The 13,611-nt window shown below is 42.0% G+C and overlaps 1 protein-coding gene across 1 annotated transcript; it reads left to right on the forward strand.

Moving 5' to 3' along the window:
• Positions 1-1,864: 1,864 nt before the first annotated feature.
• SAMD13 (sterile alpha motif domain containing 13) lies at positions 1,865-13,517 on the forward strand. The gene is made up of 4 exons (XM_066555309.1): positions 1,865-1,979; positions 3,327-3,407; positions 7,411-7,522; positions 12,358-13,517. The coding sequence occupies exons 2-4, from the start codon at positions 3,355-3,357 to the stop codon at positions 12,499-12,501; spliced, it is 309 nt and encodes a 102-aa protein (XP_066411406.1). The 5' UTR covers positions 1,865-1,979; positions 3,327-3,354; the 3' UTR covers positions 12,502-13,517.
• The last annotated feature ends 94 nt before the right edge of the window (positions 13,518-13,611 follow it).

Consider the following 13,611-nt stretch of genomic DNA (forward strand, 5'->3'; position numbering starts at 1 on the left):
GATGAAAGGGAGAGTGTGAGTAAAATAGCTCGTTTATATTTGTATCCTCAAATGTCAGTTCATTACCAAAGTTAGAAACCAGCTGATGCAGAAAACTCATTATGGCTTCATTTAGAATGTTGATTTCTTTAGCGACAGAAAAGAATTGCCTTGCTTGGCTAACTTGTCCAACACAAATATGCCACGTTTTACAGTACACTTTGGGATGGGAAGTAAAGAGGGTTTTGTTTAGGGCACCGTACACTTAATCCTCTATTTATTTTGTTTATCTGCATTTATTTAAATCCCAAAGCTGTGAGGACTGTTACTGCCCTCTCTTCTCAATGCTTCTGTCGATATTTGAGTGCCATTACTTGCAAAGCTCCTGCAAGCTCTGGTTATTTATCTGACAGCACATAAGTAAGACAAAATGAAGTGGTTTGGGAAGTTGTGTCCACAGTCCTTTGCCCAAAAGCCCACTTAGCTGGTAATTTTAGTGCTTGTAAGTGTGCCCAGTTAGCAGTTAGGTGACCTAGGTCTCCATGCAGTCAGGGTGCAATAAGCTTTGTCTGGGAGTGAGATGGATGCAAAATGCCTGGGACAGCCCCAGGTGCCCACTCTGGTGGCTGAGCAAGCTCTGTCTGTGCCAGCTGGGCACTCGTGTCAGAGCCCTGCAGAAATCAGGCCAAAGTCACCAGTAGGTTCTGTGCAAATCCCCAGGTAATTTGTAATGCCCCCCTTGCCTTGCAGCAAAGAGCAGGCGTGTAATTTGAGTGGCTTGACTCAGAAGGAAATTTTTCAAGTGAAACATCCCATAAATTTGAAGTAACCCAGCCTGTTATGGATAATCAAAAGGTCACAGCACCTGATTAGTGGCTGGGATGCAGCCCTGGCTACAAAGCCCGTGTGTGGGGAAACAGGGTGTGTTGATAGTCCTTGCTTGATTTCCCTTGCACTGACAGTGCATCTAGGTAATGCCTATATGCCATTAGAAAACATCAGCAATCAAGAAATACTGAAGAGATAAAAAAATAGTGTAAAAAGAAAAAAAAGAAGTGTTGTTGCCAGAAAAACTTGACAAGTTTTGTATTAAACTCTGTGGGTGAGATTTTATTGCCAGTGGGACACTTAGTAATTTGGAAGCTCTTTGAGTTGATTCTTTCTGTACAGTAAATCCTGTGGGTATGGTCTCCTTGTGAAATAAAGTCTGGAGCTTAGACGAGTGAGGTCTGCAGACTCAGTGCCTCCATCTCCTCTCTTTCCCGAGTGCCGGCGGTGGCACGGTGGGGGTGACTCGGTTGTGCTGCCCTTGGTCACTCCTCTTTCTCATCACCCCGAGCCTGCAGCTGCAGGAGTTCCACAGAAAACCAAGTGTTTGCTACTCACATACGTGTTGACGAACTCATTCTAGGAATGAATTTTTGTAACTTTATCAATCTGCCAACATCTGGCGACTCCTACTTCGTACCTTGTATAAAATTTCTTCGGCTTGGTACTGCATCCTTCAACAACTAGGGATTTGTTCCCGTTACCTGTAACACCCCGCTTGTTAGGAGGAGCAGAAATGTCCACAAGGAGGCCCCAAGAACCTCAAGTCAAGAACCGAGCTCCGATCGTTGCTCTCCGGCCGTGTGCCGCCGGCAGGTCCGTGCCCGCCCATACCGGCCCCGGCGCTGCCCGCGGCTCCCCAGCAGGTAAGCGCTGTCGGGATCAGCCGCTCGGCGGAGGCGCCGCTCCGTGCCCGCCCCGCTGCCCTCCCCATCCCGACGGGCCCCGGGTGCCCTCCCCGCCGGGCGGGGGTCCCGCGGCGCGGCGCCTTTAACGCGGCGGCCATGACGCGGGCGGTCCGTGTGTGGCGGGCGCGTCACGGGGCCGGGCGGGGCCGCTCCCGGTGTCACTCGGAGCCGCCGCGGAGCGCCCGCTGCCGCCGGGGGGCGGGGGCCGCGGGCTCCGCCGCTCCGCAGCAGCCGGTAGTCATGCGCCGGTTTAGTTGCTCGTAGGTAGGTTTTTCTGCCTTGCTTCCCTCGCCCCCAGCCAGGACTGACAATGTGGTGCAGTGCGAGCGGGTGCCCGAGAGATGCTGAACGCGTGTGCCAGCCCCGGCGCAGCCGCGGGAAGCGGAGCCCCGGGAGCCCCCGCCGCCCGGGCCCGCGGGCTCCGCGGGAGTGCCCGCCCTGAGCCCGGGGGCTGCGGGCCGTGCGCGGCCGCGGCGCGGGGCGTTCCGCAGGTAGGCTGGTGCGGGTGTCGTCTGCAGTCATCTCAGGTGAACCGAGAAGTGATTTCAGGGAATTCGTGGAGTTGTTTGGTCAGCGGTGCAGGAAGAAGCATCTTTTCGATTAGTTTGTTACTGTGTTCTTGGTGCTTTACGCGCTTCTACGTGTATAATAAAGGGTCGTCTTCTTTTTTTTCCTTTTTTTCCTTTTTTTTTTTTCCCCACAGCAATATTAATTGCTATTCTCTATTTTTGCAAAGTTTTAGCTGAAGAGCACGATTTCCCTATTCTGTATCCCAGAGCTTTGAGACATTTCACTGGCATCCATTAATGCTACAGCAAGAACATCCTGAGTCCTTGGTCCGTTCTCTGGTGCTTTCTGAAATAGAAATGGCTTACTTGAGGACAGAAAGGAAAGGCTTGGGTTATTTCTGCATGTTCCGTGGAGTGAAGGAAAAGTACTCCAGCGTGCTGAAAGGAAGGAAACAAATTGGATTTTCTCCTGTGCCCTTCATGTGCTCCTTTCCCTTTTGGAGTTCAGTGTAGCATACCTATGGAGAAGCTGCTCTAGTGCAGGAAGGGAGGTCTTATGATTTAGGCCTCAGGAGTTTGGGGCTCAATAAGTAACTCTGCTTACCAGCTTTATTTGTACAATGGGCATACGTGACATGCTCATCTGTATTCAAGTCCACATTTGTAAAATAAGGCTATGGATTTCCAAATCTTTCTAAAGATCTTCCATCTGTTTGGATCCTCTGTATCACAGGATGACTGAAGACCCATCAAGCTCTTGATACACAGCTATATATGCACATCAATCTCCATGAATTTGAATACATACAGTTTGATCAAAATTTTAACACTTGTGAAAAGGATTAAATGTAGTATTACTTTCCTTGATTTTCAGGCAAGAATTATTTCTTGTGTTTGAAGCACAGATCAACTTTCTTTTCTAGTTCATTAGCTACTATCAGCTTTGCCAGGCTTCCAGGGAAATCAGTCTTTGACAGCACTGTTGCTCTCAAGTGGAAATATGTATGTGTCCCTGTAGAATGCTTGTTTCGTTACGTTACGCTGCACTGGTCATACTACCAGTTATTAAACACAGCTTTTTTTTTTCCTCCCTATCAATCAGTTGCTGAAGTAAAACTTCTATCCTCCCCATGCTAACTGTTGACATGGAAAACAAGGAAAATGGCTCTCTGGATGTCAAAAAGTAAGTGTTTCTTTTACATAAACAGCACATGGATTTTGAATGTAGTTTTCCTTTGAACTAATGTGGTTGGCAACAGTGCCCATCTCCATCTTTGCGCATTTCAAATCCTCCCTGTTCTTAATGACTTCTGTTGCATTTCAGCTTTGAAATAGAAGAGTCCAGGGCACTGAGCTGATTAAAAGTGATATGTGGTAGGACTGTACAGCAATGAAGAGATGTAGAGGATAGTAACTTAAGTTAGGAGTACGTTTTTTCTTTTCCTCTCAACCAGACACTAAAGCAAGTGGTAGCACTGTAGCCAATACTGTGCCTCTGCTCACCTGTCTGTCAGTGGCTTTTGCAGACCCAGTGCCTAATGGGAGAAGTGTCCTGTGTGGAAGTTACCTCTCGATGCCCTTCTCTGCTGACAGCCCACCTGTCTGGGGCTGAGTAGTAGCAGGATATCACTTAGGTGTCAGTTCCCTTCTGAAACAGATACTTTAAGCTGTTTATTGGAGAAGCCTGAAGTTGCTGGGGTGTTATTTCATACCTAGAGGAGGAATAAGGCACAGACATGGTGTGTACTGCTCTACAGCTTTCTTTTGTGTGGTAAACTACAGGCTAATGCATAGAAGTTTTTTGTAAGCATTTATTTAAGGTCAGAAATTCTTTAATTAGGACTAGCAATTCTGAATGACATTATGGTCTGAGAAGTGAAATTCTGTGTGGAAAAATCTGGCCTTGCTGCTTTAGGATTACAGAAGCCATGGTGAGAGAGATGTACACATATGTGTATACATTAAAGGAAAAAAAATACCATAAGGAAAGATACTAGAGTAAGCTCTTAGTCTGTTCTGTCAAGCTGCAACACTTTGTGCAGCTGCACCTCATTATTCTCTTTCATAAGATCTCTCTTACATAAGCTGTCCAAGAAAATGTGACAATGTGTAGGCTACCAGGCACTAGAGTAAGGTAAATAATAATGGTCACTTCAGGCTACTGATAAAACACCTGATTATCAAAAGCATCAAAAGATCTGATGGCAGCCATTAAAATCAGCATCCTCCCCCTTCACTTGAGATGCTGGCTACACCACACCAACATAAAGAGCATTTTCCTATTCAGTGACTATGAATAATTATTGTGTGTCCCTTAGAAACCACTTTCCCTTTGGCAGGCTGGTTTCTACAATGAGCACTCTGGGGTGGGAGGAGAAAGGAGACAGTCAAAGCAGGGACAGTTCATGTTTAATCATTTTCCCCAAGGCTTGCTGATAAAGACTCAACCACTGATTGCTAAGGTGGCCTTTTAGAGTGGATGGAAATCGTATTTAAACTGTGGGGCTGTGGTTTCTAGATGGATGTATATTGTATGTATGTGGGCATATCTACAAAGGAAGTATTTGACACTTTCTTGAAGTGCCTATAAATAAGCTGGATAAAATCTGTTTGTTCTCAGCTATATCCTTTCAGACCTTGCTGCTTCTGCCACATGATGGCAATAAAGGCTCAGGGACAGTGGTGAAAAACAGACAAGCCTAATTTTTATTCTTTGTTAGTGCATCTAGTATACAGTTTCAAAGCCTAAAATGCCTGTCTTCATAAGATTTTAAAGCATCCAGGATGTGAGGCATAAGCCAGTGTATGGCTAAGCCATGGATATTATATATTCCCTTGTCTTGACTAAAGAATAGAGCCATGTCAGCAGCAGTGTGAGGAGGAGACTAACAAAGTCCACAAGCAGAATGAACATCTGTGTGGGTAGATGGGTTAAAATCCAGTCAGCCTCCAGCAGTCTGCCACATGCCTTCCAGTCTTCTGCAGCTGTAGTGTAGCTGTGGAAATTGGCTCCACTTGAGGTCCAGCATGATGCTATTCCTTGAGGCAGGAACTTGCAATTAATTCCTGTGATTAATTAATGACTGAGGTAGAGCCCCTGAAGTCACTGCAGTTGAGCCCTGGATGGGGCTGGACCTGGACCAAGCTGCAGCTCCCTAGTGATAAAAGAGGAGCTACAAGAAAAACTAAAGCACTTGAGCTGAGATGAAAAATTCTGGAAGGAGGGTTTGGGGCCATATTTAATTTGAAATTAAAGTGTTTGGAGAAGTAAGCAAATTACAGTTAAGTGATATTTTTACACACTGAACCTTTTATTTGCTGTTTAAGAAGGGTTAAATTCAATTATTTTTTTTTTAACTGAGTGGTTGGCATTTTGTTTATTTTTTTTAGTAAAAAATGAGTAATTAAAAGTGACAGTCTGTGTCTTAAGGAAAATGCAAAGATTTAAATATAATTCCTCTAATGCTGCTTTTATAAATACGTGCAGATTTTGTGTGGCAGTTTTCACATTTTACTTCTTAAGCCTCAGAATGTGCACAACACCAAAATATCTTATTTGAAAGGCATTCTTTGATTTAAAAAAAAACACAAGAAAAAAGTGCAGTTCTGATAAGGCCATGTAGTCTCATTTTCAATTTTGCTGAGTGTTGCTTTCTGTGTAATCACAATCAGTGAAGCAATTCATGAAGTAAGTCATCATGTGATGAGCAAAAGTAAGAAACTGTTCCTCATTCCTCAGAGATCCATGATAAATGAAAGAAACTGCTTTTAGAAGGCCCAGTGTAACACAGGCTGCAGATGGTCCTTGTGGTCAGATTTTGTTGCCATATTGACAGACATATTTCAAGAGTTTGGGGACATGCAAAAATCATTTTTTCCATGAGTCCTCCTTTCCAGGACTCAGATAGTTGTAGAAATCAGAATGTTATAGAAATGGCGATGGGAGGCACTCTATGTATAGATTGCATTTGGCTGCTTTGAAAAATGGTGTGCCCTTGCTTCACCCAGTTATTTTGCTGAAATACAAGTCTAGGCAAGGCAGAGATGCTGACAGTTGGAAAAGAAAAAATTGAAGGACAGAACAAAAATATTGTCAGGAGAGTATAATCTGTGTTTCTTTTCTAGCTGGTGCTGTTGAAATCAATGTCCTGCCTCTAAGCTTCAGACCAGAAAATGGACAGGATTCTGACACCTGCCTTAATCTGTACATTTTCAATATTGCTTCATTAGCATTATGGTTAAGCAAGTATAATGATGGGAAATATTTGGCATGAACTTCAGGACTTCTGGTTGAGGAAACATGTTAAAGAAGCTCTTTCTTTGATATCTTGCTCTTCATCCTCATAAATTGCAGTAGAAAAGGCAGTCAAGCTCACTGTGTTGGTTTTTTTTTACTAAAAATTTTCAGATACACCACCCTTATCTTTGTGACAGGGTGATTGTAGTTTGAGGAAAAGAAATGCAGGATAAGGATAATAATATGAATATTTTGTGGAAAACAATTGCCTGAGGTTAATCACAGAAGGAATTAATTGTGATTGTGTTTAACAGATGTTTTCTCATATGCACAGCTATTGAAAAAGTCCATAGATTTGTCCAAAGATGAGTCTAACAACAGTTTTGGGAAATTTTCTATATTGAGAATTAGTTCAATCATTTGGTGCCTCTGTTTTGGTTGAGAAGTTCTGTTTGTTTGTAATTGATTTGTTATTGTTTTGCAAGGTAAAGATGCCTACCAGTAATTTCTACCCACATTACAAGGACAGTCTCATCTGTGTAAAGAATAATCCACATATAATTCTTTAAGTACTTGGTGTAGCTGAAAGCATGCTGCAGGAATTTGGCAGGAAAGGCAGGAATTTGGTACCCCAGGTATGGCAGTTCTCATTCTCCAACAGCAAAGACAGCACACTTGTATGAAGATCCTAACTGATTACTTTGGCTGATGTGAAGATTCATATACTTTCTTCTTTTCTGAAAGGAGAGGGGTCTCAGTTTTCCCCAGCATCAGGTGGAATGTGAAACAACAGGAGACACTGTTCTGTATTGGAGTGGGGGAGATGTATCAAAGAACACTTTTCCTGCAGAAACAAGGAAGGAGGGGGACATACATGAGGTGTGCACAAAGCAGCAGCAGATGTTCTGCACACCTTTAGTGATTACTTGTCTGCATTTGCACTTTGCAGTTCACTAGAGAATGGGAGACCTCTGGATCCTGCTGACTGGGCTGTTACTGATGTTGTGAATTATTTCAGAACAGCTGGATTTGAAGAACAAGCCAGTGCTTTTCAGGAACAGGTAACTCTGTTAGCAAACACCTTTTGACTGCCACCAGGTTCTCACATTGCAAATTTTTGCTGTGAGCCTGGTTATATACTGTAAAATGGGAGAGAAAATCCCACATTAATGGTGGGATTTGGGTCTGTTGTTGAGTGACAATGCATGGGACTGTGATCTCTGAGTAATGTAATAATCTCTCTTGTTCTGCAAGCTGTGGATAATGAGTTGGAGTTTGTTTAAGATAGGATTCAGAAAGGTGAGAAATCTAAATAAATTTTCTGGCTTGAACTCAGTCTCCCTATACAACTCGCTCAGTTTCACTGTCTTGTTATTTAAAATGTGAATGGTGTTTAAAATGTGAATTCCCTTTTATCTTAGTGTATTGTGTAATTACACTCATGAGTATTTATAAAACCTGGGGCTTCTAAGCAACAATGTGAGTGTGAAGGCATAGGGTGACAAAGGGGCTGCTTTGTTGCACTGAACTTGGCAGTACAAGTGAATATGGAAAGGACAGATTGGCACTAAGTTGGCAGAGGGAACAGCATGTTTGTAGGACTCAGTCTGAGAAAAGGTTGGGTCTTTGTTTCTGGGCCTTGTAACTGCTGATACTAATGGAAGGCTTCTTTTGGTAGATTAGGTCAGCAAAGAGCTTCAACAGTTGTAACTCACCTGCCAGCAGCTGGGGCTGTGTGTTAGTGGGGCAGACTTGGGAAGTCAGCTTGCTTGGCCTTCAGCCCACCTGTTCCATAGAGAAGTAACTTACATCAGACTGGCTGTTCAGCACCTCCCCAGATAAGTCTGTAGGCTTGTGTATGACTACCAGGAAATTAGTCACCCACACTTGTAATTAGTTATCCAAATAGATGGCTCGACCTTCCAAGGTACTGAGCTGGTGCAAGTTACCGGCAGCTTGGCAGGGAGACTGTCCATTGCCCATGAAATAACATCGTGCTTGGTCAGGGTAATGTTGCTGACCTTCAGCACCACGTCTGTGAAATCCAATCTGATTGTAACTGATGCATATAACAAAGTATCTAAATTTAATTCTTTGTTCTTGAGGGTGAAAAGCCTGGTGGTGGGTGATTCTCTAGTAGGTTGCAGAGAAGGTTCTTTCTGCAGCTGCTGCTGCTAATTTTTCAGAATTTGAAGATGAGTGAACAGGCTAAATAGGAAAATGTTTGAGTGTGTCCATTCCTTAATACCAACATCCATGTCACAAAAGCCCTGGAAATGTGGCTTAAAAACTATACAGGCAAAGTAATTGTGGTCTCTGGGAGTCTTTTCCTTATACTGACAGATACCTCTGGCTTCCATCAAATATTTTGACCTCTTTGCCTCACAGCTGACAATTATTGTCAATAATATTGAAATAATTACTACTGATTTTGCAGCAGAAAGGTGAGGCTGATTTCTGAGTTTTGGCAAATCAGTCTGCAACAGCAGCCTTATAGGCTTTATTAGTATTTTGCAGTGAAGATAAGTGGTTTCAGTAGGGTAACTGAGGACGCTGCTGGGACAGCCATGTGCAGAAGTGTGGCTGTGATTCCACTGCCAACTTCACCTTATGCTAAAACCTTGGAAAGAGAGGCTGACAGCTGCCACCAGGATGTGGCCAGGAGCTGAGGGATGGATAATTGCAGCAGAAGTCATTGCCACTTCCTTCTTCCTCTCCATTAGCAGCATGAGGAGCAGCAAGTGCCTGGTTCTACGTGCCAGGTTTGCCAGCCTATTCCCTGTCTGCATCAAGAACAGCCCCATAAACAATCCTCTCCCTAACTTCTTATCAGTGGTGCTGTTCAGTTTCTTCTACACTGTCTGCTACCACTAACTTTACCTGTGTTCTTGCAGTATTTTTGTCAGGATCTCCCAGGCAGTGCAGACAGGTTCATTTTGAACCCTTAGCCATCCTCTGTCTGTAGAGCACCAGGCATGCAGCTGCAATTCTGGCCATCTCTATTTTCCTCTGTCATTTGCAGTTGCCTGGGCCCCAGAAACCCAGTTTCATTGATCTACTGCCCTGAATATGTACTGGAAGAGGAATGAGATTGTAAACAGTAAAGGAAAGTATTCAGTTTCACCTACAATACTGGGAAATTGTTTTCCATTGAACTGCTTCGGTAGGGGTAGCACAATGGTTTCCTTACAAAATATCCTTAGCCCAGAATGTAATCATGACATCTTTTATTACACTGAGCTTTTACACAGCAATAACTGGGTCCACACTTTCCTTTGATGAATCTGAATACATCTGGACTCACCTGAAACAAGTGGCTCAAAAGATCTTTAAGACCTGAATTTTTTGTACAATACTTTAAGGATAATTAGGAGACATTTTAAGGGCTGCAGAATGTTTTATTAACCTCTATTGTAAGTGCTGGCAAAAAGTGATGCTTGTATGATGATTATCTGTTATTCCTTCTTGGAGTTCCACTGATGTCAGCAAATCAAAAGAGCTCACTGATGAAAACGGATTCAGCTGAAGGATGTTGCCTAATAACAAAAATCCGTAACATCAGCAAGCAAATCAGACAAGCCAAGAAGTTGAGGACACAGGATACCTGAAGAGGGAGGAGTAGCAGTTGCAGGACGAGGGTGTGGACACTTTCAGAAAAATACAGCCTGCCACTTTGTGGTTGAGCTTTCTGTAGGAGCCCTGGCAGCACAAGGCACTCTGGCTCAGTCCAAGACTGAAGCTGTTTATAAGGTCTCAAGATGTGCTTGTGCTCTGACCTTTGTTATGGCCCATGTGGCTTCTTGAGCATTGTGTTGTGATAGCCAGATATGCCCAGGTGACCCAGTGCTGGTTTGCTGGCCTCACTGCAAGGCCTTACCAGAAGGGAAACTGGGGTTTGACATCAGCTGGTGTCCTCTGCTGCTTTCTGGCAGAGCCACAGTAGGGAGGAGCATGTGAGTGTGCTGGCTTACTGTAAAGCTTTGCATTTCTCAGTCACTTAGAGCAGAAGGGATCATGGGGGGACTTGAAGCTTAACCAGTCCTTTGGTTATTTGCTGAAGACAGTGTGATATTGGTGTTGAGGTCATCCTGGCACCTGAGGTCATCCTGGGGAATTATTGTTAGCTTGACTTGTGTAGAGAAGTTTCTCTGCAATTAACATTTAAAGACATACTGAGAGCTAGCATTGAAATTGCACCCTGAAAAAATCCAGAAAATAGAGAAGTAGGGGAGAAGAGATCAGAGAAGTCACCAGAGCATACAAAATCTTACCTGGTGCAAAAAAAGGTGTGACAATTCTGGAGGATCAGGTAAATGTGGAAAACTTAAAGGAAGTGAAAGAGGTAAAGCTTACAATTCACACAAAGATATAAAACGCTTGAACTCTGAATATGTAATCCCTCCTTCCTACACAGATGTGTTTAAAGAATCAGTTTTCTATTCAGTGGAAGTCAGTATTTACCAGCATTTCTAGAAAACACAGGGAACCCTGTGGAAGAAGAAGGGAAAGGAATAGATGCTTTTTTCCTATTCTTGGAGTTTCTCCTATTCCAGGTACTGGATTTACTCCATTTGGATCCTACCAAGCTGGAGGCTGTTCTTCCTCCATAGCATCGTTGAACAGCAGCAGAAAAGGCAACTTCAGATCGGTCATAGCAATGGGCAAAACACTCACTGGTGTCAAAATTCCCACAGAAAGAATTGTGACGAATGGAAAAGAGAGGATAGAAACTGGTTTTTTCCATTAACATTCTCAACAGTAATTGGAAAGAGGCACCTGCTATAATTGGGTAAAAAGTTATTGGAAACTTTTTTTTCTTTTAGAATTACTGTTACTTTATGCTCCCCTGAGGGATTAGTAGTTGTATACATCTTGGGGATATTTTTTTAAAATGCCACTTTCAGCTGATCTTTGACTATGTTGTGGTTTGTCCATGTATTTTGCATTTATAAAATTTATCAAATTTTAAGAGAGATCCATCTTGACAAATTCCTGCTGAGCTCTAATAGAAGTCTTCTTTTCATGTTGCATTGTAATCAAGGATTGGATCTCTGATATTTCCAAGATAATAGAAGGGAGTGGAGAGATGTGGATTCTTTCTCTTCCATTTCGAGTTTAAAAATTATTTGGAGGAAGTTTTCAAGCATATGTCAAGGTTTTGAGATGGAAAACAGAAATCCAAAGCCTACAGGATTTCTAACCTAAACAGGTCAGAAGGTCAAGGTCTGAGAGGAAAAAGAATCCCACCATATCTGTGATTTACAAGAGGTATTTTAAGCAGGAAAGTGTCGGGGCTGTTGAAACTTAAGCTGACAAGTTGCTGCTTTTCTCGTTTTCCCTTAAAAGTAGAGGAAGAGAAGTTCTCTCAGTGTGTCAAGCTCTAGTTAGGCCCTTCCAATATTTCTGATTGCAAGAGTCTTTTCCTTTTTTTCCCCCCACAGGATGCATGGGAAGGTTGGCCTTTAAAAGAAGGCACCTGAAGTTATTAGCAGATATTCACTAGTTTAAACTTGCATAGTGCTGTCAATAGTAATTCTTCTGAAATGCACTTCATAAGCTGCATTCTTAGGAGTATCCTTCCCTAAATGGCTGATAATTAGGCATTCTTCACTTGTACCTATTAATTAGAAAAGGGTTTACAAGGAGAGAATTTTGAAATTAGGCTCATTTGGATTTTGTGCTTGACTAAATAGTATTTATGCCTTAGTCAGCACAGGTGAGCACTTGAAAAACAGACAGCAAGCAGAATTTAGCAGCTGTGAACATGGTTTCAGGATAATCAAGGCTACTATTTTCCTCAGTGATCCTCTATAGTAGTATTCCATTTGTTGCATGACTGTTCTCCTCTGTTAGATTTGTATATTTGTCTTTATCAATTCTTTAATTCTTCTTATAGGAAATTGATGGGAAATCATTACTGTTGATGACAAGAAATGATGTACTGACTGGACTTTCATTAAAACTGGGGCCTGCGCTGAAAATCTATGAATATCACGTAAAACCTCTACAGACACAACATCTAAAGAACAACTCTTTATAGCTAATTGTCTAATTGGGGTCATGCTGTGCCTCAAGGGAAAAATAAGCAATTTGGTTTCATGTGATGGAACTTTGTAAAGAGAGAATATATCTATTAAGAGTTTAAACCAAATTAGAATATATATCCTATTGGATAGAGCTGGCAATATACTATATGCTGAGTCTGAACTGAGAGAGGTGGTGTGTATTTTTTACATAGTACATAATGATTTTCTCTTTTAGGAAGTGTCAATGAGCATGTTGAGATAGCTACATCACTGTATCCAGAACAAAAGGGAGGTATGTCATTCTCATTTTTGAGCCAGACATGTTCTTGATTTCATTAATTAAGATACCAAAAAATTAAACAAAAACAACCCCGAAGTTTACATGCATCTTTAGAGAGAGGAACCAATTAAAGTAGGTTTTGGTTTACACTAAAGACCTACTAAAATTATTGCTACTTATAATTTCAGGATGGGACTGACACTTGCCAAGTCACCCTTTTTTGCAGAGGGTCCTATTTTGACCTTATTAAGGTTTACTTGTGGTATGCTGCAATGTTTAAAGCTGTACATAGAACTAACATAACTCCTTCGATAGCAGAAGGTGTTGCTGACAGGTGAAACTGAGTTGTGTATTTTTTGCTGTCCTTTAAATTTTCAGCTTTTCACCTGTTTTTAATAGTAGTCCTATGTAAAATATAGTTGGTTTTTAAGGGTTTGTGTTGCTTTGCAAACAAAAAAGCTTCATTTTATTCCTTTTTTAATTTATGATTGTTTTCTAACATTATGCAGAAATTTGTAAAAAGTAAAATTCTGCACATTTTTAATATTGTCTGTCTTTGGTGTTGTAATGATTGATTTTTTTTAATGCTTTACTTAACACTTTGAATACTTATTTTAAGAACTGAAAGAAGCTGTCTTGTCACCATACATCTCTGTTAAAAGAGAGTCATGTTAAATCTGTTTGTACTGGTTCCCTATTTGATAGGTTGCTTGCTATATCCCAATAAAACATTGCTTATGTTTGGATTCAGTTTACTTTACAGATCTTTTACTTTCTCTGTTGTGGTATACTGGAGCTCCTTTCCTCCATTTTCCTATTAAAAAGGTATCAAAATCTACTTACT

The sequence above is a fragment of the Molothrus aeneus genome, chromosome 9 (genome assembly GCF_037042795.1).
Source record: "Molothrus aeneus isolate 106 chromosome 9, BPBGC_Maene_1.0, whole genome shotgun sequence".
NCBI classification, from domain to species: domain Eukaryota; kingdom Metazoa; phylum Chordata; class Aves; order Passeriformes; family Icteridae; genus Molothrus; species Molothrus aeneus.

Coding starts and splice junctions, on each gene's coding strand:
- SAMD13 (XM_066555309.1), top strand. CDS start 3,355: ATGCTAACTGTTGACATGGAAAACAAGGAAAATGGCTCTCTGGATGTC. Junction 3,408..7,410: donor GGCTCTCTGGATGTCAAAAA/GTAAGTGTTTCT, acceptor TGCACTTTGCAG/TTCACTAGAGAATGGGAGAC. Junction 7,523..12,357: donor CCAGTGCTTTTCAGGAACAG/GTAACTCTGTTA, acceptor TTCTTCTTATAG/GAAATTGATGGGAAATCATT.